At 45.4% G+C, this 27286-nt stretch overlaps 1 protein-coding gene across 1 annotated transcript; it reads left to right on the top strand.

Moving 5' to 3' along the window:
* Positions 1-5047: 5047 nt before the first annotated feature.
* On the top strand, positions 5048-14520 carry LOC106589111 (gap junction alpha-6 protein). The gene is made up of 2 exons (XM_014178807.3): positions 5048-5802; positions 11925-14520. Exon 2 carries the CDS (start codon positions 11935-11937, stop codon positions 13093-13095), a length of 1161 nt encoding a protein of 386 aa, XP_014034282.1. The 5' UTR covers positions 5048-5802; positions 11925-11934; the 3' UTR covers positions 13096-14520.
* The last annotated feature ends 12766 nt before the right edge of the window (positions 14521-27286 follow it).

Raw genomic sequence — 27286 nt, forward strand, 5'->3', positions numbered from 1 at the left:
ATAAGACAAAAAAAAAACCCGGAAAACTTGAGCGTGCATAACTATTCAACCCCTGTAAAGTCAATACTTTGTAAAGCCACTTTTTGAGGCAATTACAGCTGCAAGTCTCTTGGGGTATGTCTCTATAAGCTTGGCACATCTAGCCACTGGGATTTTTGCCCATTCTTCAAGGCAAAATTGCTCCATCTCCTTCAAGTTGGATGGGTTCTGCTGGTGTACAGCAATCGTTAAGTCATACCACAGATTCTCAATTGGATTAAGGTATGGGCATTGACTAGGCCATTCCAAGACATTTAAATGTTTCCCATTAAACCACTTGAGTGTTGCTTTAGCAGTATGCTTAAGGTCATTGTCCTGCTGGAAGGAGAACCTCCGTTCCAGTCTCAAATCTCTTGAAGACTGAAACCGGTTTCCCTCAAGAATTTCCCTGTATTTAGCGCCATCCATCATTCCTTCAATTCTGACCAGTTTCCCAGTCCCTGCCGATGAAAAGTATCCACACAGCATGATGCTGCTACCACCATGCTTCACTCTGGGGATGGTATTCTCGGGGTGATGAGAGGTGTTGGGTTTGCGCCAGACATAGAGTTTTCCTTGATAGCCAAAAAGCTCAATTTTAGTCTCATCTGACCAGAGTACCTTCTCCATATGTTTGGGGAGTCTCCCACATATTTTGGCGAACACCAAACGTGTTTGCTTATTTTTTTCTTTAAGCAATGGCTTTTTTCTGGCCACTCTTCAGTAAAGCCCAACTCTATGGTTTAAAGTGGTCCTATGGACAGATACTCCAATCTCCGCTGTGGAGCTTTGCAGCTCCTTCAGGGTTATCTTTGGTCTCTTTGTTGCCTCTCTGATTAATGTCCTCCTTGCCTGGTCTGTGAGTTTTAGTGGGTGGCCCTCTCTTGACAGGTTTGCTGTGGTGCCATATTCTTTACATTTTTTAATAATGGATTTAACGGTGCTCCGTGGGATGTTCAACGTTTTGGATATTTTTTTATAACCCAACCCTGATCTGTACTTCTACACAACTTTGTCCCTGACCTGTTTGGAGAGCTCCTTGGTCTGCATGGTGCTGCTTGCTTGGTGGTGCCCCTTGCTTAGTGGTGTTGCAGACTCTGGGGCCTTTCAGAACAGGTGTATATCTACTGAGATCGTGTGACAGATCATGTGACACTTAGATTGCACACAGGTGGACTTTACTTAACTAATTATGTGACGTCTGAAGGTAATTGGTTGCACCAGATCTTATTTAGGGGCATCATAGCAAAGTGGGTGAATACATATGCACGCACCACTTTTCTGTTTTGAATTATTTTTTATTTTATATGGACTATTTTGTGTATGTCCATTACATGAAATCCAAATAAAAATCTATTTAAATTACAGGTTGTAATGCAACAAAATAGGAAAAACGCAAAGGGGGATGAATACTTTTGCAAGGCACTGTACTGATATTAATAAACTGTTTATTGGGCAAAAAATACTTACTGATTACTTGCATTAGACACAACAGATGGTCGTCCCACCCCCCCCCCCCCCCCCCCCAAGTCAAAAGGAAATTTGTTCTGAAGTGTCTATCCTATATCTGAGAGACATAAGAAAGATCAGGATTTGTATTTTTTTATATGTACACTATATACAGTTGAAGTTGGAAGTTTACATACAACTTAGCCAAATACATTTAAACTCAGTTTTTCACAATTCCTGACATTTAATCCTAGTAAAAATTCCCTGTCTTAGGTCTGTTAGGATCACCACTTCATTTTAAGAATGTGAAATGTCAGAATAATAGTAGAGAGAATGATTTATTTCAGCTTTTATTTCTTTCATCACATTCCCAGTGGGTCAGAAGTTTACATACACTCAATTTGTATTTGGTAGCATTGCCTTTAAAATGTTTACCTTGGGTCAAACGATTTGGGTAGCCTTCCACAAGCTTCCCACAATAAGTCGGGTGAATTTTGGCCCATTCCTCCTGACAGAGCTGGTGTAACTGAGTCAGGTTTGTAGGCCTCCTTGCTCGCACATGCTTTTTCAGTTCTGCCCACAAATTCTATATAGGATTGAGGTCAGGGCTTTTTGATGGCCACTCCAACACCTTGACTTTGTTGTCCTTAAGCCATTTTCCACAACTTTGGAAATATTCTTGGGGTCATTGTCCATTTGGAAGAGCCATTTGCGACCAAGCTTTAACTTACTGACTGATGTCTTGAGATGTTGCTTCAAAATATCCACATCATTTTCCATCCTCATGATGACATCTATTTTGTGAAGTGCACCAGGCCCTCCTGCAGCAAAGCATCCCCACAACATGATGCTGCCACCCCCGTGCTTCACGGTTGGGATGGTGTTCTTTGGCTTGCAAGCCTCCCCCTTTTTCCTTCAAACATAACGATGGTCATTATGTCCAAAAAGTTATATTTTTATTTCATCAGACCAGAGGTCATTTCTCCAAAAAAGTATGATCTTTGTCCCCATGTGCAGTTGCAAACCGTAGCCTGCCCTTTTATGCCGATTTTGGAGCAGTGGCCTCTTCCTTGCTGAGCGGCCTTTCAGGTTATGTCGATTATAGGACTCGTTTTACTGTGGATATAAATACTTTTGTACCCGATTCCTCCAGCATCTTCACAAGGTCCTTTGCTGTTGTTCTGGGATTGATTTGCACTTTTCGCACCAAAGTACGTTAATCTCTTCTAGACAGAACCTCAATCAAATTAAATGTATTTATATAGCCCTTCTTACATCAGCTGATATGTCAAAGTGCTGTACAGAAACCCAGCCTAAAACCCCAAACAGCAAGCAATGCAGGTGTAGAAGCACGGTGGCTAGGAAAAACTCCCTAGAAAGGCCAAAACCTAGGAAGAAACCTAGAGAGGAACCAGGCTATGAGGGGTGGCCAGTCCTCTTCTGGCTGTGCCGGGTGGAGATTATAACAGAACATGGCCAAGATGTTCAAATGTTCATAAATGACCAGCATGGTCAAATAATAATAATACATGTCTCCTTCCTGAGCGGTATGACAGCTGCGTGGTCCCATACTATTGTTTGTACAGATGAACGTGGTACCTTCAGGCGTTTGGAAATTGCTCCCAAGGATGAACCAGACTTGTGGAGGTCTACAATCTTTTTTCTGAGGTCTTGGCTGATTTCTTTTGATTTTCCCATGATGTCAAGCAAAGAGGCACTGAGTTTGAAGGTAGGCCTTGAAATACATCCACTGGTACACCTCCAATTGACAAATTATGTCAATTAGCCTATCAGAAGCTTCTAAAGCCATGACATAATTTTCTAGAATTTTCCAAGCTGTTTAAAGGCACAGTCAATTTAGTGTATGTAAACTTCTGACCCACTGCAATTGTGATACAGTGAATTATATGTGAAATAATCTGTCTGTAAACCAATGTTTGGAAAAATGACTTGTGTCATACACAAAGTAGATGTCCTAACCGACTTGCCAAAACTATAGTTTGTTCACAAGAAATTTGTGGAGTGGTTGAAAAACGAGTTTTAATGACTCCAACTTAACTGTGTGTAAACTTCCGACTTCACCTGTATACAAAAGTATGTGGACACCATTTCAAATTAGTGGATCCGGCTATTTCAGGCTCACCCCTTGCTGACAGGTGTATGAAATATAGCACACAGCCATGTAATCTTCATAGACAAACATTGGCAGTAGAATGGTCTTACTGAAGAGCTGAGTGACTTTCAACGTGGCAACATCATAGGATGCCACCTTTCCAAACAAGTCAGTTTATCACATTTTGGTGCCTGCCCGAAGTCATAGTGCCAACTGTAAAGTTTGGTGGAGGAGGAATGATGTTCTGGGGCTGTTTTTCACGGTTCAGTCCCTTTAGTTCCAGTGAAGGGAAATCTTAACGCTACAACATAGAATGACATTCTAGACGATTCTGTGCTTCCAACTTTGTGGCAACAGTTTGGGGAAGGCCCTTTCCTGTTTCAGCATGTCAATACCCCCGTGCACAAAGCTCTACTCTCCTCTCTACCCTCCTCTTCTCTCTTCTCTACTCTCCTCTCTTCTCTCCTCTCTACTCTCCTCTCTACCCTCATCTTCTCTCTCCTACTCCTCTCCTCCTCCTCTCTCCTCTCCTCCTCTCTCTTCCCCTACTCCTCTTTCCTCTCCTCTTCTCTCCTCTCCTCCTCTCTCCTCCCCTCCCCCTCTCCTCCCCTACTCCTCTCCTCCTCTCCCCTCATCTTAACGCTACAACATAGAATGACATTCTAGACGATTCTGTGCTTCCAACCTTGTGGCAACAGTTTGGGATAAAATGGAACACCAATGAGATGGTGCGAGGACTTGCTTCCAGGACAACATCAGTGCCCGATCCTCACTAATGCTCTTGTGGCTGAATGGAAGCAAGTCCCCCGCACCAATGTTCCAATATCTAGTGGAGGCTGTTATAGCAGCAAAAGGTGGGACCAACTCCATATTGATGCCCATTATTTTAGAATGAGATGTTGGACCAGCAGGTGTCCATATACTTTTGGTAATGCAGTGTACTTTTGGTAATGTAGTGTACTTTTGGTAATGCAGTGTACTTTTGGTAATGCAGTGTACTTTTGGTAATGCAGTGTACTTTTGGTAATGCAGTGTACTTTTGGTAATGCAGTGTACTTTTGGTAATGTAGTGTATTTGTGTTTCTGTTAACCGTAATAACCTGGTTAACGAGTGTATTTTCTTTTTGTCAATAAACATTCTCCATATATGCAGTACTTCCATATGTTTTTGTCCTGGTATCTGGACCATGAGACGAGTCTTGTGAGGCCTTTGGGCATCCTAGAGCAAAACAACCGACATGTACGAGTTTTACACAGATGGGTCATATTAGTGGGTAGCCAAAATTGTTCGGACGCTACAGACGATTTTGTGAGAATACCGATTTTCGGGATGTCTCATGGTCTGACAAACACCGCTCTAGCTCTGTCAACTTTCTCCGCGGATGCGGAAGTGTTACATAGGCGGATGTGGTGGATTGAGAAGAAGCATCCAATGCAAAAAAAACAAACATATCTGTAGTTTAAACTGGCTGATTTTTATGGGGATTGTTTTATTGATCGTCTGATATCTTATCCAAAGAAAATAACAAACTGTCTGAAAATAATCTTCTGTCTGAAGATATCGATCTATTTTCTGCACTAATTGAGTGTTTTTCCTTGTCCGCATCGACGGTTTAACCTGAATAACTGAATAAAACGAATGGAACAAACAGCTCATTCCGCTGGTGCGTCATCTCCCTAGAAAAGCGGTGACTGGCGCCATTGTGTGGATTTATTGGACATTTACACGAAACGAGTTGTTAACTCTAACTTCTTAGGATTTGAATAAATCAACAAAACTCGGATGAAAATCCTAACGTGACCAATCAAATCTATCAAATCTATTGTTGAACAGACCGTTTTGAAAAGCTTTTTTTTTTTTTCATGCCTTTATGGTTTCGGGAACAACTTGGTCAATTGAGTAGCATAGATTACACCACTTTCTATACCTGTTGCTCAACTTTGACAAAAATAAGTGCTGAAGATATCAACTTGAAGGCCTTAATTAACACTTATTCAAGATGAGTAGTTCAACAAATAAACCCTTCATGGTCGACAGTCCATCTCGGGGCGCAGCGCAGTGAACAGATCCACATGTTAGAAGTCATCCCTTTCCTGGACCGGGTTCCTGTGGGCAGGCCAATAAAACGCATTGTGAAATTCTCCCCAGTCATTCCGACTGGAGTGCTGGTCCAAGAAACGTCAAGTCAACGAAGAAAATAACCAAACTTCACAACTGACAGGTAAGGATGCAGCGCTTTAATTCCAAACGGGTCTTTTTTATGGATTCTTGATACCCGTGTTGACTGAGTTTATTTTACCTTTATTTAACTAGGAAAGTCAGTTAAGAACAAATTCTTATTTTCAATGACGGCCTAGGAACAGTGGGTTAACTGCCTTGTTCAGGGGGCAGAATGACAGATTTTTACCTTGTCAGCTCAGGGATATGATCCAGCAACCTTTTGGTAACTAGTCCAACTCTCTAACCACTAGACTACCTACCGCACCAGTTGACAACAAACGTGAATTCAATGTGAAATCAACAAACTATTCCCCATGTCATTGGATTTAGGTTAAAGTAGGGTGGAAAAAAAGACGAAATGCCGTTATGTTGTTGAATTTTTTGCAAATCCAATTAGTTTTCCATGTTGATTCAAAGTCATCACATAGATTATTATTATTATATATTTTTTTTGGCGGGGGGGGGGGGGGTTAAAATGACGTGGAAACAACGTCGATTCAACCATGTTTTTTGCCCAGTGGGGTATGACTGCTGTAGTGATTGATGGAAACAGCTAGAACAAAAGCAATAACCCTGTGGTATCAGGACACTGCTTACAAGACATGTACACTACCTTCTGTACCATAGAGGTCCAGACCTCTGGGCAGATGCTGTGATACACTTACCGTAGCCTACAGGACTGTGTGCTTGCACTGTAAAAAAAAAAAAAAATAGTTTCAACGAATTATAATTGAAGGAGAAGTTAGATCTTTTACAACCAAATCTCTATTTTTATTTTGATGTACATGGAATGTTATACAGGGGTCCAGATACGTTTTTGAGAAACTTTCCAAAAACAAGTGTTTACGCTTGTCTCGCAATACCAGCATTTCGCTGCACCTGCAATAACATCTGCTAAATATATGTATGCGACCAATAATATTTGATTTGATTGGACCAGCGATTCACTTCCTCATCCTCGTTGTGCAGTGCTGGGGCTCTGAAAAAATATGAACAAAGGCAACAACAAAAAACCACCCAAATATGTGATTTTAGAAACAGAAATGTTGTCAGTATAGTGATGCAGGTCTTTAGATGTTTTACACATGAAATTGTGTCATTCTGAACTTTATCCACAACCTTATTTTCCATTTTGTGCGACTCTACCTGTTTCTCCTATCCAGCTGTTCCTTTCTCCCTGTAGCCTGCTGCTAGAATGGACCCGTTTCCCCTATCCAGCTGTTCCTTTCTCCCTGTAGCCTGCTGCTAGAATGGACCCGTTTCCCCTATCCAGCTGTTCCTTTCTCCCTGTAGCCTGCTGCTAGAATGGACCCGTTTCCCCTATCCAGCTGTTCCTTTCTCCCTGTAGCCTGCTGCTAGAATGGACCCGTTTCCCCTATCCAGCTGTTCCTTTCTCCCTGTAGCCTGCTGCTAGAATGGACCCGTTTCCCCCTCCTATCCAGCTGTTCCTTTCTCCCTGTAGCCTGCTGCTAGAATGGACCCGTTTCCCCTATCCAGCTGTTCCTTTCTCCCTGTAGCCTGCTGCTAGAATGGACCCGTTTCCCCTATCCAGCTGTTCCTTTCTCCCTGTAGCCTGCTGCTAGAATGAACCCGTTTCCCCTATCCAGCTGTTCCTTTCTCCCTGTAGCCTGCTGCTAGAATGGACCCGTTTCCCCTATCCAGCTGTTCCTTTCTCCCTGTAGCCTGCTGCTAGAATGAACCCGTTTCCCCTATCCAGCTGTTCCTTTCTCCCTGTAGCCTGCTGCTAGAATGGACCCGTTTCCCCTATCCAGCTGTTCCTTTCTCCCTGTAGCCTGCTGCTAGAATGGACCCGTTTCCCCTATCCAGCTGTTCCTTTCTCCCTGTAGCCTGCTGCTAGAATGGAACCGTTTCCCCCTCCTATCCAGCTGTTCCTTTCTCCCTGTAGCCTGCTGCTAGAATGGACCCGTTTCCCCTATCCAGCTGTTCCTTTCTCCCTGTAGCCTGCTGCTAGAATGGACCCGTTTCCCCTATCCAGCTGTTCCTTTCTCCCTGTAGCCTGCTGCTAGAATGAACCCGTTTCCCCTATCCAGCTGTTCCTTTCTCCCTGTAGCCTGCTGCTAGAATGGACCCGTTTCCCCTATCCAGCTGTTCCTTTCTCCCTGTAGCCTGCAGCTAGAATGGACCCGTTTCCCCTATCCAGCTGTTCTTTTCTCCCTGTAGCCAGCTGCTAGAATGGACCCGTTTCCCCCTCCTATCCAGCTGTTCCTTTCTCCCTGTAGCCTGCTGCTAGAATGGACCCGTTTCCCCTATCCAGCTGTTCCTTTCTCCCTGTAGCCTGCTGCTAGAATGAACCCGTTTCCCCTATCCAGCTGTTCCTTTCTCCCTGTAGCCTGCTGCTAGAATGGACCCGTTTCCCCTATCCAGCTGTTCCTTTCTCCCTGTAGCCTGCTGCTAGAATGGACCCGTTTCCCCCTCCTATCCAGCTGTTCCTTTCTCCCTGTAGCCTGCTGCTGGAATGGACCCGTTTCCCCTATCCAGCTGTTCCTTTCTCCCTGTAGCCTGCTGCTAGAATGGACCCGTTTCCCCTATCCAGCTGTTCCTTTCTCCCTGTAGCCTGCTGCTAGAATGGACCCGTTTCCCCTATCCAGCTGTTCCTTTCTCCCTGTAGCCTGCTGCTAGAATGGACCCGTTTCCCCTATCCAGCTGTTCCTTTCTCCCTGTAGCCTGCTGCTAGAATGGACCCGTTTCCCCCTCCTATCCAGCTGTTCCTTTCTCCCTGTAGCCTGCTGCTAGAATGAACCCGTTTCCCCTATCCAGCTGTTCCTTTCTCCCTGTAGCCTGCTGCTAGAATGGACCCGTTTCCCCTATCCAGCTGTTCCTTTTCTCCCTGTAGCCTGCTGCTAGAATGGACCCGTTTCCCCTATCCAGCTGTTCCTTTCTCCCTGTAGCCTGCTGCTAGAATGGACCCGTTTCCCCCTCCTATCCAGCTGTTCCTTTCTCCCTGTAGCCTGCTGCTAGAATGGACCCGTTTCCCCTATCCAGCTGTTCCTTTCTCCCTGTAGCCTGCTGCTAGAATGAACCCGTTTCCCCCTCCTATCCAGCTGTTCCTTTCTCCCTGTAGCCTGCTGCTAGAATGGACCCGTTTCCCCCTCCTATCCAGCTGTTCCTTTCTCCCTGTAGCCTGCTGCTAGAATGAACCCGTTTCCCCTATCCAGCTGTTCCTTTCTCCCTGTAGCCTGCTGCTAGAATGAACCCGTTTCCCCTATCCAGCTGTTCCTTTCTCCCTGTAGCCTGCTGCTAGAATGAACCCGTTTCCCCTATCCAGCTGTTCCTTTCTCCCTGTAGCCTGCTGCTAGAATGGACCCGTTTCCCCCTCCTATCCAGCTGTTCCTTTCTCCCTGTAGCCTGCTGCTAGAATGGACCCGTTTCCCCTATCCAGCTGTTCCTTTCTCCCTGTAGCCTGCTGCTAGAATGGACCCGTTTCCCCCTCCTATCCAGCTGTTCCTTTCTCCCTGTAGCCTGCTGCTAGAATGGACCCGTTTCCCCTATCCAGCTGTTCCTTTCTCCCTGTAGCCTGCTGCTGGAATGGACCCGTTTCCCCCTCCTATCCAGCTGTTCCTTTCTCCCTGTAGCCTGCTGCTAGAATGGACCCGTTTCCCCTATCCAGCTGTTCCTTTCTCCCTGTAGCCTGCTGCTGGAATGGACCCGTTTCCCCTATCCAGCTGTTCCTTTCTCCCTGTAGCCTGCTGCTAGAATGAACCCGTTTCCCCCTCCTATCCAGCTGTTCCTTTCTCCCTGTAGCCTGCTGCTGGAATGGACCCGTTTCCCCTATCCAGCTGTTCCTTTCTCCCTGTAGCCTGCTGCAGTTAGGAATGACACACTTTAATGTGTCAGCTTCATCATCTAAAGACCAAATGCACAAGTCTAAAAAGACAAGAGTGAAAAAAATATAGGAATATTAGAACGAGCAATGTCAGAGTCCGGAATATAAATGTACACTGAGTGTACAAAACATTAAGAACACCTGTTCTTTCCATGATATTTTACATTTACATTTACGTCATTTAGCAGACGCTCTTATCCAGAGCGACTTACAAATTGGTGCATTCACCTTATAATATCCAGTGGAACAACCACTTTACAATAGTACATCTATATCTTTTTTTTGGGGGGGGGGGGTTAGAAGGATTACTTTATCCTATCCTAGGTATTCCTTAAAGAGGTGGGGTTTCAGGTGTCTCCGGAAGGTGGTGATTGACTCCGCTGTCCTGGCGTCGTGAGGGAGCTTGTTCCACCATTGGGGTGCCAGAGCAGCGAACAGTTTTGACTGGGCTGAGCGGGAACTGTGCTTCCTCAGAGGTAGGGAGGCGAGCAGGCCAGAGGTGGATGAACGCAGTGACATAGACTGACATAGACTGACCAGTGAATCCAGGTGAAAGCTATGATCCCTTATTGATGTCACCTGTTAAATCCACTTCAATCAGTGTAGATGAAGGGGAGGAGACAGGTTAAAGAATTATTTTTTTTAGCCTTGAGACAATTTGAGACTTGGATTGTGTATGTGTGCCATTCAGAGGGCGAATAGGCAAGACAAAATATTTAAGTGTCTTTGAACGGGGGTATGATAGTAGGTTCCATGGCGCATCGTTTTTTGTTGTTGTCAAGAACTGCAACGCTGCTGTGATCAAATCAATATGATCTAACAGTAATAAAAGTCACATGTTGAACCACAGCTGTGTTGGGTAATGTGATACAGACAGAAATATGTTTGAATATTATGCATGGAGTTTCATTGTATGATATCAGACCTTAAGACCAAAACATGAAGGTGGAAAATGCCCTACGCACCCACAATGGGTTGGGGGGGTGTCAAGTCATGGACAGAGAAGGTTAACGGGGGGGTGTTATGTTGTGTTCACAAGATCTCTAGTAAAAACGTTGCAAGTTAGATCACGCAGGACATGTTCTGACAAAAATAACATGTTCTGACAAAAATAACATGTTCTGACAAAAATAACATGTTCTGAGAAAAATAACGTTCTTACAAAAATAACATGTTCTAACAAAATAACATGTTCTGACAAAAATAACATGTTCTGACAAAAATAACATGTTCTTACAAAAATAACATGTTCTAACAAAATAACATGTTCTGACAAAAATAACATGTTCTTACAAAAATAACATGTTCTAACAAAATAACATGTTCTGACAAAAATAACATGTTCTGACAAAAATAACATGTTCTTACAAAATAATGTTCTGACAAAAATAACATGTTCTGACAAGATAACATGTTCTAACAAAATAACATGTTCTTACAAAATAACATGTTCTGACAAAATAACATGTTCTGACAAAATAACATGTTCTGACAAAATAGCATGTTCTGACAAAATAACATGTTCTTACAAAATAATGTTCTGACAAAAATAACATGTTCTGACAAGATAACATGTTCTAACAAAATAACATGTTCTTACAAAATAACATGTTCTGACAAAATAATGTTCTGACAAAAATAACATGTTCTGACAAGATAACATGTTCTAACAAAATAACATGTTCTTACAAAATAACATGTTCTGACAAAATAACATGTTCTGACAAAATAACATGTTCTGACAAAATAACATGTTCTGACAAAATAGCATGTTCTGACAAAATAACATGTTCTTACAAAATAATGTTCTGACAAAAATAACATGTTCTGACAAGATAACATGTTCTAACAAAATAACATGTTCTGACAAAAATAGCATGTTCTGACAAAATAACATGTTCCGACAAAAATAACATGTTCTGACAAAATAACATGTTCTTACAAATCACATCGGATGTCAGTTTAGACACAGAGTTTGAAAAAATGTTCAAGTGTTTTAAAATAGAAAGAGGTTATAATAATGTAGAAACATAATATTGTTTTATTAACACACATTTTCCCAGCATGTCTGTCTGTCTGTCTGTCTGTCTGTCTGTCTGTCTGTCTGTCTGTCTGTCTGTCTGTCTGTCTGTCTGTCTGTCTGTCTGTCTGTCTGTCTGTCTGTCTGTGTGTGTGAGAGAGAGAGAGAGTGTGTGTGTGAGAGAGAGCTAGAAAGCGAACGTCTGTGTATGGACACTTACATCTAATACCTGTATATGTGTTTACGTGCTTACCCCCAGGTGACAGAGGATGTCCAGAGCTGACTGGTCCTTCCTGGAGCACCTGTTGGAGGAGGGGCAGGAGTATAGCACCGGGGTGGGCCGCGTCTGGCTAACTGTCCTCTTCCTGTTCCGCATGTTAGTCCTGGGCACTGCCGCAGAGTCAGCCTGGGACGACGAACAGGTCGACTTCGTCTGTAATACCAATCAACCTGGATGTACCGCGGTGTGTTACGACAAAGCGTTCCCCATATCACATTACCGCTATTTTGTCCTCCAGGTGATTTTTGTTTCCACGCCGACCATTTTCTATTTTGGGTATGTGGCCTTCAGGGCTGCGAAGGAGAAGAAAGAGGAGGAAGGTGAGGAGAATAAGAGGTCGGAGGAGGAGGGTGGCGGTGGTGGTGAGAGACGAGAGAGGGGAGGAGTAAAGAAGAACGGAGAGAAGAAGAGGGAGGTGAGAAAGGGGGATGAGATAGAAGAACTAGAGGAGGAGAAAAGAGGGAGGAAGGAGGTGACAGCTCTCCCGGAGGTTCCTAAGCTAAAGGGCCGTCTCCTCTGCGCCTACGCCGCCAGCATCCTCCTCAAGGTCCTCCTGGAGGTGGGCTTCATCGTGGGGCTGTGGTGCCTCTACGGCTTCGTGATCCCGGCCCGGTTCGAGTGCGTCCGGGACCCCTGTCCTCACACGGTGGACTGCTTCGTCTCCAGACCCACGGAAAAGACCATCTTCACCATCTACACCCAGGCCATCGCTGGAGTCTCTCTACTTCTCAACCTAGCAGAGCTCCTCCACCTCCTCCAGCTTGCCGTCACCCATCACCTGGAGAAGCGCTATGCCCAGGAGCAGTACACCTTTCCTGGCATAGCTGGGGTCCGATTCCAGCCTGGGGCTTCAGGGCTGGAGATGGAGATGCAGCAAGCTTCGCCTTACCAGGAGAAGGGACATCTGCATTTACCCATGAGGGAGGCCAGCTACGCCAAGCCCAGTGAGAGTTACCTGGACCTGGTGTCGGGAGCAGGGATGGACCATGATGGTGACTTGCTCCCCAGTTATCTGAACTATATGGGGGCTATGAGGACAACACACTCTTCAGGGAGAGCAACACGACACACAACACACACACACAGCAACAAACACAGTAAAGGTGCCCAGAAGGGACACAGCAACAAACACACAACGCATTACGTATGAGGAAAACAGAGACGTTTGGTTCTGTGACGAGGAAAACAGAGACGTTTGGTTCTGTGACGAGGAAAACAGAGACGTTTGGTTCTGTGACGAGGAAAACAGAGACGTTTGGTTCTGTGACGAGGAAAACAGAGACGTTTGGTTCTGTGACGAGGAAAACAGAGACGTTTGGTTCTGTGACGAGGAAAACAGAGACGTTTGGTTCTGTGACGAGGAAAACAGAGACGTTTGGTTCTGTGACGAGGAAAACAGAGACGTTTGGTTCTGTGACGAGGAAAACAGAGACGTTTGGTTCTGTGACGAGTAAAACAGAGACGTTTGGTTCTGTGACGAGGAAAACAGAGACGTTTGGTTCTGTGACGAGGAAAACAGAGACGTTTGGTTCTGTGACGAGGAAAACAGAGACGTTTGGTTCTGTGACGAGTAAAACAGAGACGTTTGGTTCTGTGACGAGGAAAACAGAGACGTTTGGTTCTGTGACGAGGAAAACAGAGACGTTTGGTTCTGTGACGAGGAAAACAGAGACGTTTGGTTCTGTGACGAGGAATGAGCCATGTGCCATTAAAGACGAAGACAGGTGCTTTATGGGTGGGTTAAACTTTGAAGTACGTTTCCAAGAACATGGACAAGAGTAAGAGCAAATGATTGTACTGTATATAACACATGCCTTGAAGGACAATGTAGTAGAGATGTATTAGATGTTGCTGATTAGAATGGGAATTTACGAAAGTCCTCAGGAACAAGGTTTAAACAAAGAACATTGAGAATGGAACACTAAGAAGGGAAAAGGAGGACAATCGGAACAGGAACAGGATGCTGTATAATTCAGCCATTTTGATTTTTTTAGGAAACCTTCTATTCCAATGGGAATGGGATAAGCCTATGCGCTGGCTGAATGTGATGTGACAATGGAAAAACTTGGCTTGACCTCCACAGGGAAAACAGCCTACAGGCACCAACAGTGCAGTGGGGTCTTGTGAGAAAGAGTAGGGGTAAATATATATTACTACGTCCCAAATGGAACCATATTCCCTACATAGTGCACTACTTTTGACCGGGGCTTTATGGGCCCTATAGGCTACCATTTGGGGCGTTGTTAAGCATGTTCCCTAACTGATTACTGTGACCTCAGAGCTCCGCTAAGGCCAGTGGAATGTACTGGGCTCTCTGGACTACCCTCCCTCCCTGGGGACTAATGGTCAAACACACACATAGGCACGCAAACTCTCTCTCTCTCTCTCTCTCTCACACACACACACACACACACACACACGTACACACACACACACACACACACACACACACGCACACGCCTGTCCCCTATGTAGCTGTCCAGCTGTGGCTTGGAGTCACAAGAGGGGTGAGGAAGGGAGAGCCAGAGGGAGGAGCAAGAGGAGGGAAGAAGGGGAGCTAGAGGGGAGGAAGGGTAAAGAGGGGGGGGGGCAGGGAGGGAAAGAGAGAGGGAGGGGTAAAGGGAGAGAGAGAGAGGTAGGTAAAGAGAGAGGGAGGGGTGGAGGGAGGGAGGGAGATGGGGGGGGGGGGGAGGGAGGGAGAGAGATGGAGGGAAAGAGAGAGGGAGAGAGATGTAGGGAAAGATAGAGGGAGGGGAGGAGGGAGGGAGAGCGATGGAGGGAAAGAGAGAGGGAGGAGGGAGGGAGAGAGATGGAGGGAAAGAGAGAGGGAGGGGAAGAGGGAGGGAGAGAGATGGAGGGAAAGAGAGAGGGAGGGAGAGATGGAGGGGAAGAGGGAGGGAGAGAGATGGAGGGAAAGAGAGAGGGAGGGGAGGAGGGAGGGAGAGAGATGGAGGGAAAGAGAGAGGGAGGGGAAGATAGAGGGAGGGGTGGAGGGAGGGAGAGAGATGGAGGGAAAGAGAGAGGGAGGGGTGGCGGGAGGGAGGGAATATAGAGGGGGATGGAGAGAGGGAGGAATGGAATGGAAGGGAGGGTGAGTGGTATGAAGAGGTATGGAAAGAGTCACTGTCTGATATCCTGTGAATGATTTAAATTTGATTCCCTGTGAATTATTTAAATTTGATTCCCTGTGAATGATTTAAATTTGATTCCCTGTGATTCCCCGTGAACGATTTAAATTTGATTCCCTGTGATTCCCTATGAATGATTTAAATTTGATTCCCTGTGATTCCCCTGTGAATGATTTAAATTTGATTCCATGTGATTCCCTGTGAATTATTTAAATTTGATTCCATGTGATTCCCTGTGATTCCCCGTGAACGATTTAAATTTGATTCCCTGTGATTCCCTGTGATTCCCCGTGAACGATTAAAATTTGATTCCATGTGATTCCCTGTGAATGATTTAAATTTGATTCCATGTGATTCCCTGTGAATGATTTACATTTGATTCCATGTGATTCCCTGTGAATGATTTAAATTTGATTCCATGTGATTCCCTGTGAATGATTTAAATTTGATTCCATGTGATTCCCTGTGAATGATTTAAATTTGATTCCCCGATAACGATTTAAATTTGATTCCCTGTGATTCCCCGTGAATGAAAAGTAATTTGCTCATTCATTGATGAATGGCTGAGGTACAGCTGAATGAGTTATTCTGTTATTCTCTTAATAAGAAAGGAAATCACCGAATATGTGAAGAGTATTTAAATAATATGTATTTAATTTAGTTTTGTATCGCGATTGTCATTGTTTATATTTATTGTTTATATTTGAATAAATCTGTTTTTAATTAGATCATTATGTCCTCTTTATTTACCCGCTTCATTGTTTTAATTTAATTTAATTCACTTCATTCATTCATTCATTCAAAGCTAAGTACCGTTTTTTAATACAAGTAATAGCAAGTAATAGCTTGGCCATCATAGCCTGATCATCAATGCCTGGCCATCATAGCCTGGCCATCACAGCTTGGCCATCATAGCCTGGCCATCATAGCCTGGCCATCATTGCCTGGTCATCATAGCTTGGCATTCATAGCCTGGCCATCAAAGCCTGGCCATCATAGCTTGGCCATCATAGCCTGGTCATCATAGTTTGGCCATCATAGCCTGGCCATCATAGTTTGGCCATCCCAGCCTGGCCATCACAGCCTGGCCATCAGAGCTTGGCCATCACAGCTTGGCCATCATAGTCCCTGGCCATCATAGCCCCTGGCCATCATAGCCCCTGTCCATCATAGCCTGGCCATCATAGTCTGGCCATCATAGCTTGGCCATCATAGCCTGGCCATCATATCCTGGCCATCATAGCCCCTGGCCATCATGGCCTGGCCATCAAAGTCTGGCCATCATATCCCCTGGCCATCATAGCCTGGCCATCATAGCCCCTGGCCATCATAGCCCCTTGTCATCATAGCCTGGCCATCATAGTCCCTGGCCATCATAGCCTGGCCATCATAGCCTGGCCATCATAGATAGGCTATCATAGCCTGGCCATTATAGCCCCTGGCCATCATAGCCCCTGGCCATCATAATCTGGCCATCATAGCCTGGCCATCATAGACCCTGGCCATCATAGCCCCTGGCCATCACAGCCCTTGGCCATCATAGCCTGGTCATCATAGCCCCTGGCCATCATAGCCTGGCCATCATAGCCCCTGGCCATCATAGCTTGGCCATCATAGCCCCTGGCCATCATAGCCTGGCCATCATACCCCGGCCCGCTGGCCATCATAGCTTGGCCATCATAGTCTGGCCATCATAGCCTGGCCATCATAGCCCTGGCCATCATAGCCTGGCCATCACAGCCTGGCCATCATTCCCCCTGGCCATCATAATTTGGCCATCATAGTCTGGCCATCATAGCCCCTGACCATCATTGCCTGGCCATCATAGCCCCTGGCCATCATAGCCTGGTCATCATAGCCTGGCCATCATAGACCCTGGCCATCAGAGCCTGGCCATCATAGCCTGGCCATCATAGCTTGGCTATCATAGCCTGGCCATCATAGCCTGGCCATCATAGCCCCTGGCCATCATAGTCTGGCCATCATAGCCTGGCCATCATAGCCGGTAATATTGAAAATCTTGATCCTGGATTCACAATAGTGATTCTATTAATTTATTCATCTATTCAATTCCTATCTATTCATAGGCCTACAGTAGGTCTGACACAAACAAGTAGAACTCACTGAGGATGAGGACATGTATTCATCACCCCAGACTGGGTGTATTCCATACGTTGACTCATTCATGGAATGGTATTTTGCAATGGTGTAAAGTACTTAAGTAATACTTTAAAGTATTTTTTACTTAAGTCGTTATTTTTTGGGGGGGGGGGCGCCCGCCCCCCCCGGCCCCCCCGCCCGTACTAGTTACATTTTGAATGGTTAGCAGGACTGGACAAGGGTCTAATTCACGCACTTATCAAGAGAACATCCCTGGTCATCCCTACTGCCTCTGATCTGGAGGACTCGCTAAACAGAGAACATCCCTGGCCGTCCCTACTGCCTCTGATCTGGAGGACTCACTAAACAGAGAACATCCCTGGTCGTCCCTACCGCCTCTGATCTGGAGGACTCGCTAAACAGAGAACATCCCTGGTCGTCCCTACCGCCTCTGATCTGGAGGACTCGCTAAACAGAGAACATCCCTGGTCGTCCCTACCGCCTCTGATCTGGAGGACTCGCTAAACAGAGAACATCCCTGGCCGTCCCTACCGCCTCTGATCTGGAGGACTCGCTAAACAGAGAACATCCCTGGTCGTCCCTACCGCCTCTGATCTGGAGGACTCGCTAAACAGAGAACATCCCTGGTCGTCCCTACCGCCTCTGATCTGGAGGACTCGCTAAACAGAGAACATCCCTGGTCGTCCCTACCGCCTCTGATCTGGAGGACTCGCTAAACAGAGAACATCCCTGGTCGTCCCTACTTCCTCTGATCTGGAGGACTCACTAAACAGAGAACATCCCTGGTCATCCCTACTGCCTCTGATCTGGAGGACTCACTAAACAGAGAACATCCCTGGTCATCCCTACTGCCTCTGATCTGGAGGACTCACTAAACAGAGAACATCCCTGGTCATCCCTACTGCCTCTGATCTGGAGGACTCACTAAACAGAGAACATCCCTGGTCATCCCTACTGCCTCTGATCTGGAGGACTCACTAAACAGAGAACATCCCTGGTCATCCCTACTGCCTCTGATCTGGAGGACTCACTAAACAGAGAACATACCTGGTCATCCCTACTGCCTCTGATCTGGAGGACTCACTAAACAGAGAACATTCCTGGTCATCCTTACTGCCTCTGATCTGGAGGACTCACTAAACAGAGAACATACCTGGTCATCCCTACTGCCTCTGATCTGGAGGACTCACTAAACAGAGAACATCCCTGGTCATCCCTACTGCCTCTGATCTGGAGGACTCACTAAACAGAGAACATCCCTGGTCATCCCTACTGCCTCTGATCTGGAGGACTCACTAAACAGAGAACATCCCTGGTCATCCCTACTGCCTCTGATCTGGAGGACTCACTAAACAGAGAACATACCTGGTCATCCCTACTGCCTCTGATCTGGAGGACTCACTAAACAGAGAACATACCTGGTCATCCCTACTGCCTCTGATCTGGAGGACTCACTAAACAGAGAACATTCCTGGTCATCCCTACTGCCTCTGATCTGGAGGACTCACTAAACAGAGAACATACCTGGTCATCCCTACTGCCTCTGGCAGACTCACTAAACACAAATACATATTTTGTAAATAGCGTTGGAGTGTGGCCCCTGGCTATCAATACATTTTAATAACAAGAAAATGGTACAGTCTGCTTTGGCCCTTTACCTCTACCTACAGTACATGTTCATATTACCTCGATTAACGTGTACTCCGGCACATTGACTCGGTACCTGTACCCCCCTGTATATACTGTAGCCTCGTTATTGTTATTTCTTTATGTTACTTTAGTTAGTAAATATATTCTTAACTCTATTTTTCTTAAAATTGCATGGTTGGTTAAGGGTTTGTAAAGTAAGCATTTCACGGTAAGGTCTACACCTGTTTTAGTAGGTGACAAATATATTTTGATTTGAATAATATAAGAATTTTTTTACTTTTGATACTTAAGTTTATTTAAAACCAAATACTTTTAGGCTTTTACTCAAGTAGTATTTTACTGGGTGACTTTCACTTTTACTTGAGTAACTTTCTATTAAGGTTTCTATACTTTTACTCAAGTATGACAATTGGGTACTTTTTCCACCACTGGGTATTTTGAGGGTTCTTCAAAAACACAACCATCTTGAATTGAATCCATCTTCTGTTTACCCCCCTGTTTCTTTTATAACTGTCTACCTGACTACTGTTTTTAATCCCTGTTACTTGTATAACGGCCTACCCGACTACTGTTAACCCCTGTAACCCCTCAGGGTTCTCTATGGTGGGTTAGGTCAGGGCGTGACTAGGGAGTGTTCTCGTCGATATATTTCTATGTTTGGGTTTGAGTATGGTTCCCAATTAGAGGCATCTGATTATCGTTGTCTCTGATTGGAGATCATACTTAAGGTGTCCCTGTTCCCACCTGTATTTGTGGGATATTGTTTGTGTATGTGCTTGTTGCACTACGTTACTTCACGTTTCGTTGCTTGTTTATTTATTGTTTTTGTTGAGAAGTTTCACTTTTAATAAAGATGTGGAACTCAACACACGCTGCGCCTTGGTCCGTCCATTATCACGACCGTGAAGAACCCCAGGGACCTCAAAACCATAACCCCAGGGACCTCAAAACAATAACCCCAGGGACCTCTAAACAATAACCCCAGGGACCTCTAAACAATAACCCCAGGGACCTCTAAACAATAACCCCAGGGACCTCTAAACAATAACCCCAGGGACCTCTAAACAATAACCCCAGGGACCTCTAAACAATAACCCCAGGGACCTCTAAACAATAACCCCAGGGACCTCAAAACAATAACCCCAGGGACCTCAAAACAATAACCCCAGGGACCTCAAAACAATAACCCCAGGGACCTCTAAACAATAACCCCAGGGACCTCTAAACAATAACCCCAGGGACCTCTAAACAATAACCCCAGGTACCTCTAAACAATAACCCCAGGGACCTCTAAACAATAACCCCAGGGACCTCTAAACAATAACCCCAGGGACCTCTAAACAATAACCCCAGGGACCTCTAAACAATAACCCCAGGGACCTCAAAACAATAACCCCAGGGACCTCTAAACAATAACCCCAGGGACCTCAAAACAATAACCCCAGGGACCTCAAAACAATAACCCCAGGGACCTCTAAACAATAACCCCAGGGACCTCTAAACAATAACCCCAGGGACCTCAAAACAATAACCCCAGGGACCTCAAAACAATAACCCCAGGGACCTCAAAACAATAACCCCAGGTACCTCAAATCAAACAATAAACGACCGGAGACTAAATCAATTATGAAAACCGTTATGAAAACTGGTCTGGGCCTGTAGAGTCCAAACGCACGCATCAATCGCCTACGCTAGGCCCTTACTGTAGACAGAGACAGTAGCCTAGTCTAACCCCTTACTGTAGACAGAGACAGCAGCCTAGTCTAGGCCCTTACTGTAGACAGAGACAGCAGCCTAGTCTAACCCCTTACTGTAGACAGAGACAGCAGCCTAGTCTAGGCCCTTACTGTAGACAGAGACAGCAGCCTAGTCTAACCCCTTACTGTAGACAGAGACAGCAGCCTAGTCTAGTCCCTTACTGTAGACAGAGACAGCAGCCTAGTCTAGGCCCTTACTGTAGACAGAGACAGCAGCCTAGTCTAGTCCCTTACTGTAGACAGAGACAGCAGCCTAGTCTAACCCCTTACTGTAGACAGAGACAGCAGCCTAGTCTAGCCCCTTACTGTAGACAGAGACAGCAGCCTAGTCTAGGCCCTTACTGTAGACAGAGACAGTAGCCTAGTCTAGGCCCTTACTGTAGACAGAGACAGCAGCCTAGTCTAGGCCCTTACTGTAGACAGAGACAGCAGCCTAGTCTAACCCCTTACTGTAGACAGAGACAGCAGCCTAGTCTAGCCCCTTACTGTAGACAGAGACAGCAGCCTAGTCTAGTCCCTTACTGTAGACAGAGACAGCAGCCTAGTCTAGCCCCTTACTGTAGACAGAGACAGCAGCCTAGTCTAGCCCCTTACTGTAGACAGAGACAGCAGCCTAGTCTAGCCCCTTACTGTAGACAGAGACAGCAGCCTAGTCTAGGCCCTTACTGTAGACAGAGACAGCAGCCTAGTCTAGGCCCTTACTGTAGACAGAGACAGCAGCCTAGTCTAGCCCCTTACTGTAGACAGAGACAGCAGCCTAGTCTAGGCCCTTACTGTAGACAGAGACAGCAGCCTAGTCCAGTCCCTTACTGTAGACAGAGACAGCAGCCTAGTCTAGTCCCTTACTGTAGACAGAGACAGCAGCCTAGTCCAGTCCCTTACTGTAGACAGAGACAGCAGCCTAGTCTAGTCCCTTACTGTAGACAGAGACAGCAGCCTAGTCTAACCCCTTACTGTAGACAGAGACAGCAGCCTAGTCTAGTCCCTTACTGTAGACAGAGACAGCAGCCTAGTCTAGTCCCTTACTGTAGACAGAGACAGCAGCCTAGTCTAACCCCTTACTGTAGACAGAGACAGCAGCCTAGTCTAGTCCCTTACTGTAGACAGAGACAGCAGCCTAGTCTAGTCCCTTACTGTAGACAGAGACAGCAGCCTAGTCTAGTCCCTTACTGTAGACAGAGACAGCAGCCTAGTCTAGTCCCTTACTGTAGACAGAGACAGCAGCCTAGTCTAGTCCCTTACTGTAGACAGAGACAGCAGCCTAGTCTAGTCCCTTACTGTAGACAGAGACAGCAGCCTAGTCTAGCCCCTTACTGTAGACAGAGACAGCAGCCTAGTCTAACCCCTTACTGTAGACAGAGACAGCAGCCTAGTCTAGCCCCTTACTGTAGACAGAGACAGCAGCCTAGTCTAACCCCTTACTGTAGACAGACAGCAGCCTAGTCTAACCCCTTACTGTAGACAGAGACAGCAGCCTAGTCTAGCCCCTTACTGTAGACAGAGACAGCAGCCTAGTCTAGTCCCTTACTGTAGACAGAGACAGCAGCCTAGTCTAGCCCCTTACTGTAGACAGAGACAGCAGCCTAGTCTAGTCCCTTACTGTAGACAGAGACAGCAGCCTAGTCTAGTCCCTTACTGTAGACAGAGACAGCAGCCTAGTCTAGCCCCTTACTGTAGACAGAGACAGCAGCCTAGTCTAGTCCCTTACTGTAGACAGAGACAGCAGCCTAGTCTAGCCCCTTACTGTAGACAGAGACAGCAGCCTAGTCTAGCCCCTTTTCTAGCCATATACTAAGGGTGGCAAAGTTTATTAGTTAGTCATTATGCTCACAACCAAGAAAACTACTGCAGGAAGACAGATGCTGTGTGTGTGTGTGTGTGTGTGTGTGTGTGTGTGTGTTTGTTAGAGCTGAACCAAGTACATTACACAAATCAGTGTCTGATGTTCATCGTCTGATACCAAAAGAGCGTTGTGAAAATGAGTAAGAGCTGTTTGAAAAGAACACGTCACGTTTCAGATGGAGTGTTGGTCTGTCTGGTGACATCACCAGGTAGTAAATTAGTTAATAGACCAATAAGAAAGAGAGTTCCAAACCTCTCTGCCAATAACAGCTAGTTTTCAGTTTCCCTTCCCCACTCAGACAACTGCCAGACAGTCCTAGCTATGTTCTTGCTTGAGAAATTGTTCTTTGCTAAGAAGCTATTTTTGTTCTTTTTGACTGAAAACAATCCCAGGAAGGTAGAGGTGGTACCAAGTCGCTAGTATTTGAGTTAAGTCAAGTCACAAGTATTGAGTCACAAGTAGAGTCCCAAGTAGAACTGGGTTGAGTCAGTCAAATCCAAGTTGTGTATTTTAAGAGTAAGTCATATCTACATTTGTGGCCAAACATTTTTGCACAAAAAAAATGCTTCACAGGCAAGGATATTACTGCCAGTAAGATTGCACCTAAATCAACCATTTATCGGATCATCAAGAACTTCAAGGAGAGCGGTTCAATTGTTGTGAAGAAGGCTTCAGGGCGCCCAAGAAAGTCCAGCAAGCGCCAGGACCGTCTCGTAAAGTTGATTCAGCTGCGGGATCGGGGCACCACCAGTACAGAGCTTGCTCAGGAATGGCAGCAGGCAGGTGTGAGTGCATCTGCACTCACAGTGAGATGAAGACTTTTGGAGGATGGCCTGGTGTCAAGAAGGGCAGCAAAGAAGCCACTTCTCTCCAGGAAAAACATCAGGGACAGACTGATATTCTGCAAAAGGTACAGGGATTGGACTGCTGAGGACTGGAGTAAAGTCATTTTCTCTGATGAATCCCCTTTCCGATTGTTTGGGGCATCTGGAAAAAAAGCTTGTCCGGAGAAGACAAGGTGAGCACTACCATCAGTCCTGTGTCATGCCAACAGTAAAGCATCCTGAGACCATTCATGTGTGGGGTTGCTTCTCAGCCAAGGGAGTGGGCTCACTCACAATTTTGCCTAAGAAAGAACGGTACCAAAACATCCTCCGAGAGCAACTTCTCCCAACCATCCAGGAACATTTTGGTGACGAACAATGCCTTTTCCAGCATGATGGAGCACCTTGCCATAAGGCAAAAGTGATAACTAAGTGGCTCGGGGAACAAAACCTTGATATTTTGGGTCCATGGCCAGGAAACACCCCAGACCTTAATCCGGTCAATCCTCAAGAGGCGGGTGGACAAACAAAAACCCACAAATGCTGACAAACTCCAAGCATTGATTATGTCAGGATGTGGCCCAGAAGTTAATTGACAGCATGCCAAGCGAGGTTCAACACTGCAAATATTGACTCTTTGCATCAACTTCATGTAATTGTCAATAAAAGCCTTTGACACTTATGAAATGCTTGTAATTATACTTCAGTATTCCGTAGTAACATCTGACAAAAATATCGAAAGACACTGAAGCAGCAAACGTTGTGAAAATTAATATTTGTGTCATTCTCAAAACTTTTGGCCACGACTGTAGTCACAAGTTCTTTTAAGTCAAGACAAGTAAAAAAGTCTATACTTGCAATGACTTGTTCAAATCTACCAGGCTTTTACTCATTTCATCTACATTTTAATGATGTTTTTGTAAACCAGAGACCTTGTAGCAGTCATAACGGCATAAAATCAGCAGGTTGACGCGCTCAGAGAGGAGATTTATTTACTGGTCTTGGTGATCCAATGGTGAACGCGCCATATCATACAAAATATACACGTAGATTTACCAGATAGACATAGCATCTCTATCAGTCTGAACCTGTCCTATCTGAACAGACACAGCTAGAGGGCAAGACTGCACAGCCTCCCCTTGACAAACCAAAATCGAGTCTATCAGGAACAACAGATACATACAGTGTAAGCACTTGGCCCCTCCCATGACCATACAATTACCCAATTGGCAATTACAACCAATAAAACTGGTTCAACAATGTAAAACGTAATTTCCACATCCGTTGTTACATTGGTACATTCGTCTTAATCAGACTTAATGATTATTAGCTTAATGATATTTCATAACCATTCATATGTGGAACAATCATTTACTCTTATTCAATGTACTGACTCCAAAGCGTGGCTCGCTGGCCACGTAGCCTATTTCTATACTCACACTGAGGCGTGCGCTCCTTTTTTACACACAACCAGATTGACAAAGGCATACGATCAATGTTGCTTTCAAGACAACTCGTAACTCTGGACAAAATGAAGTGAAATAATGACGTCAGCGATCATCAGGTCGGAAAGTCAGAGCTCTAGAAAGATGGCACAGTTTCCGACTTGGAATTCTGAGTTGGATGACCGTTGAAAATTATTTCTCCCAGTCGGAGCTAGTTCGTTTCTGAGTTCCCAGTTGTTTAAACCCTCGGAAGACAGGGATTTCTGAGTTCCGTGTTGTTTTGAACGCACCAACAGACACAGGGAAGTCCAACATAACCAGGGAAATTAATTAATTAAATAAACAGAATGTTTACCTCATGAGTCTAGCGAACGTTCATGTGCACAATAAACATTGCTCCCACTCAAAGTTTAAGAAATAATTTTAAATGTATCTATCAAACATGAAAAATAAATGTCTAAGTGTTCCAATAAACTGTACGGGGACGGAATGATGAAAAGCAAGCAATTAGTGTAGGATTAGATGGAATATAGATTTGCCACATCTACATTTAAAAATGTGAAAGCAACAGCAAATATTTCAACAAGAGAACAAAGAGCTCTCCACTGTCAGGAGTTTGGGGAAAACAAAGAGCAACTCTCCACTGTCAGGAGTTTGGACAGAACAAAGAGCTCTCCACTGTCAGGAGTTTGGGGAGAACAAAGAGCTCTCCACTGTCAGGAGTTTGGGGAGAACAAAGAGCTCTCCGCTGTCAGGAGTTTGGGGAGAACAAGGAGCTCTCCACTGTCAGGAGTTTGGGGAGAACAAAGAGCTCTCCACTGTCAGGAGTTTGGACAGATCAAAGAGCTCTCCGCTGTCAGGAGTTTGGACAGAATAAGGGGCTTTCCACTGTCAGGAGTTTGGAAAAAACAAAGAGCTCTCCGCTGTCAGGAGTTTGGGGAGAACAAAGAGCAACTCTCCACTGACAGGAGTTTGGACAGAACAAAGAGCAACTCTCCACTGTCAGGAGTTTGGACAGAACAAAGAGCTCTCCACTGTCAGGAGTTTGGACAGAACAAAGAGCTCTCAGGAGTTTGGACAGAACAAAGAGCTCTCCACTGTCAGGAGTTTGGGGAGAACAAAGAGCAACTCTCCACTGTCAGGAGTTTGGACAGATCAAAGAGCTCTCCGCTGTCAGGAGTTTGGACAGAATAAGGGGCTCTCCACTGTAAGGAGTTTGGACAGAACAAAGAGCTCTCCACTGTAAGGAGTTTGGGCAGAACAAAGAGCAACTCTCCACTGTCAGGAGTTTGGGCAGAACAAAGAGCAACTCTCCACTGTCAGGAGTTTGGACAGAACAAAGAGCAACTCTCCACTGTCAGGAGTTTGGACAGATCAAAGAGCTCTCCACTGTCAGGAGTTTGGGCAGAACAAAGAGCAACTCTCCACTGTCAGGAGTTTGGACAGAACAAAGAGCAACTCTCCACTGTCAGGAGTTTGGGCAGAACAAAGAGCAACTCTCCACTGTCAGGAGTTTGGACAGAACAAAGAGCAACTCTCCACTGTCAGGAGTTTGGACAGAACAAAGAGCAACTCTCCACTGTCAGGAGTTTGGGGAGAACAACTGAAGAGATGATGATGTGTCTTCGCCATAATAGGCTAATAATTCTTTTTTTAACAACAAATTCCAAAAGCATGTTACATTTCAAGCCATTTCTACATACCAAAAGACCAGCAGGCCTATGCTAGTTATTGTTGACCCATTGCTGGAGAGCTTGCAAAGTAAAACAGGTAGTGTTCTTGATCACGAAACACATTTTTGGAGCTGCATATTTATTTATTATCCTCTCTCCCTACATTTACATTTACTTCATTTAGCAGACGCTCTTATCCAGAGCGACTTACAAATTGGTGCATTCACCTTATGATATCCAGTGGAACAACCACTTTACAACAGTAGAAGGATTACTTTATCCTATCCTAGGTATTCCTTAAAGAGGTGGGGTTTCAGGTGTCTCCGGAAGGTGGTGATTGACTCCGCTGTCCTGGCATCGTGAGGGAGCTTGTTCCACCATTGGGGTGCCAGTGGTGGATGTTTACCCTGCACCCAATCCTATAGTGGTACAGTACAGCAAATCAACAATCTGCCCAACCCGTGATGACTGACAGTATGTTGGACCAATCAGAGGGCCAAATGTGCGTTTCTCGAGCCAACCTGTTACACATTTTGTTTTTGCAAGGGGGATGCTCCTGATACTGTCTCTGGCTATGTGGAGAGTAATGGTGCTGTCAAGACATCTGGGAACATCTGAAAAAAACTAGGTTTAATCATGACGTCAGTGATCTTCAGATCGGAAAGTCAGAGCTCTAGAAAGAGACCCGTGTTCCCGACTTGGAATTCCGTGTTGGATGACCGTTCAAAAATAAAATTTCAAGTCAAAGTCTCGAGTCTTGAGGCTCCAAGACTGGGGGGAGGGGGGGGGGGGGGGGGCAGTGTGCAACCAATGGTGCGCTTTAGCTGAGCGTTCCACCCTTTGTAGTGCTTTGCGGTGAGTGGTGGTGGTATTTGACATCCACTGTTAGGGCCCTCAGAG

This window comes from Salmo salar, chromosome 27 (assembly GCF_965601325.2).
Source record: "Salmo salar chromosome 27, fSalSal1, whole genome shotgun sequence".
Lineage (NCBI taxonomy): Eukaryota > Metazoa > Chordata > Actinopteri > Salmoniformes > Salmonidae > Salmo > Salmo salar.

Bases quoted from the DNA above. Each gene is read 5' to 3' on its own strand.
- LOC106589111 (XM_014178807.3), top strand. From the start codon at position 11,935: ATGTCCAGAGCTGACTGGTCCTTCCTGGAGCACCTGTTGGAGGAGGGG.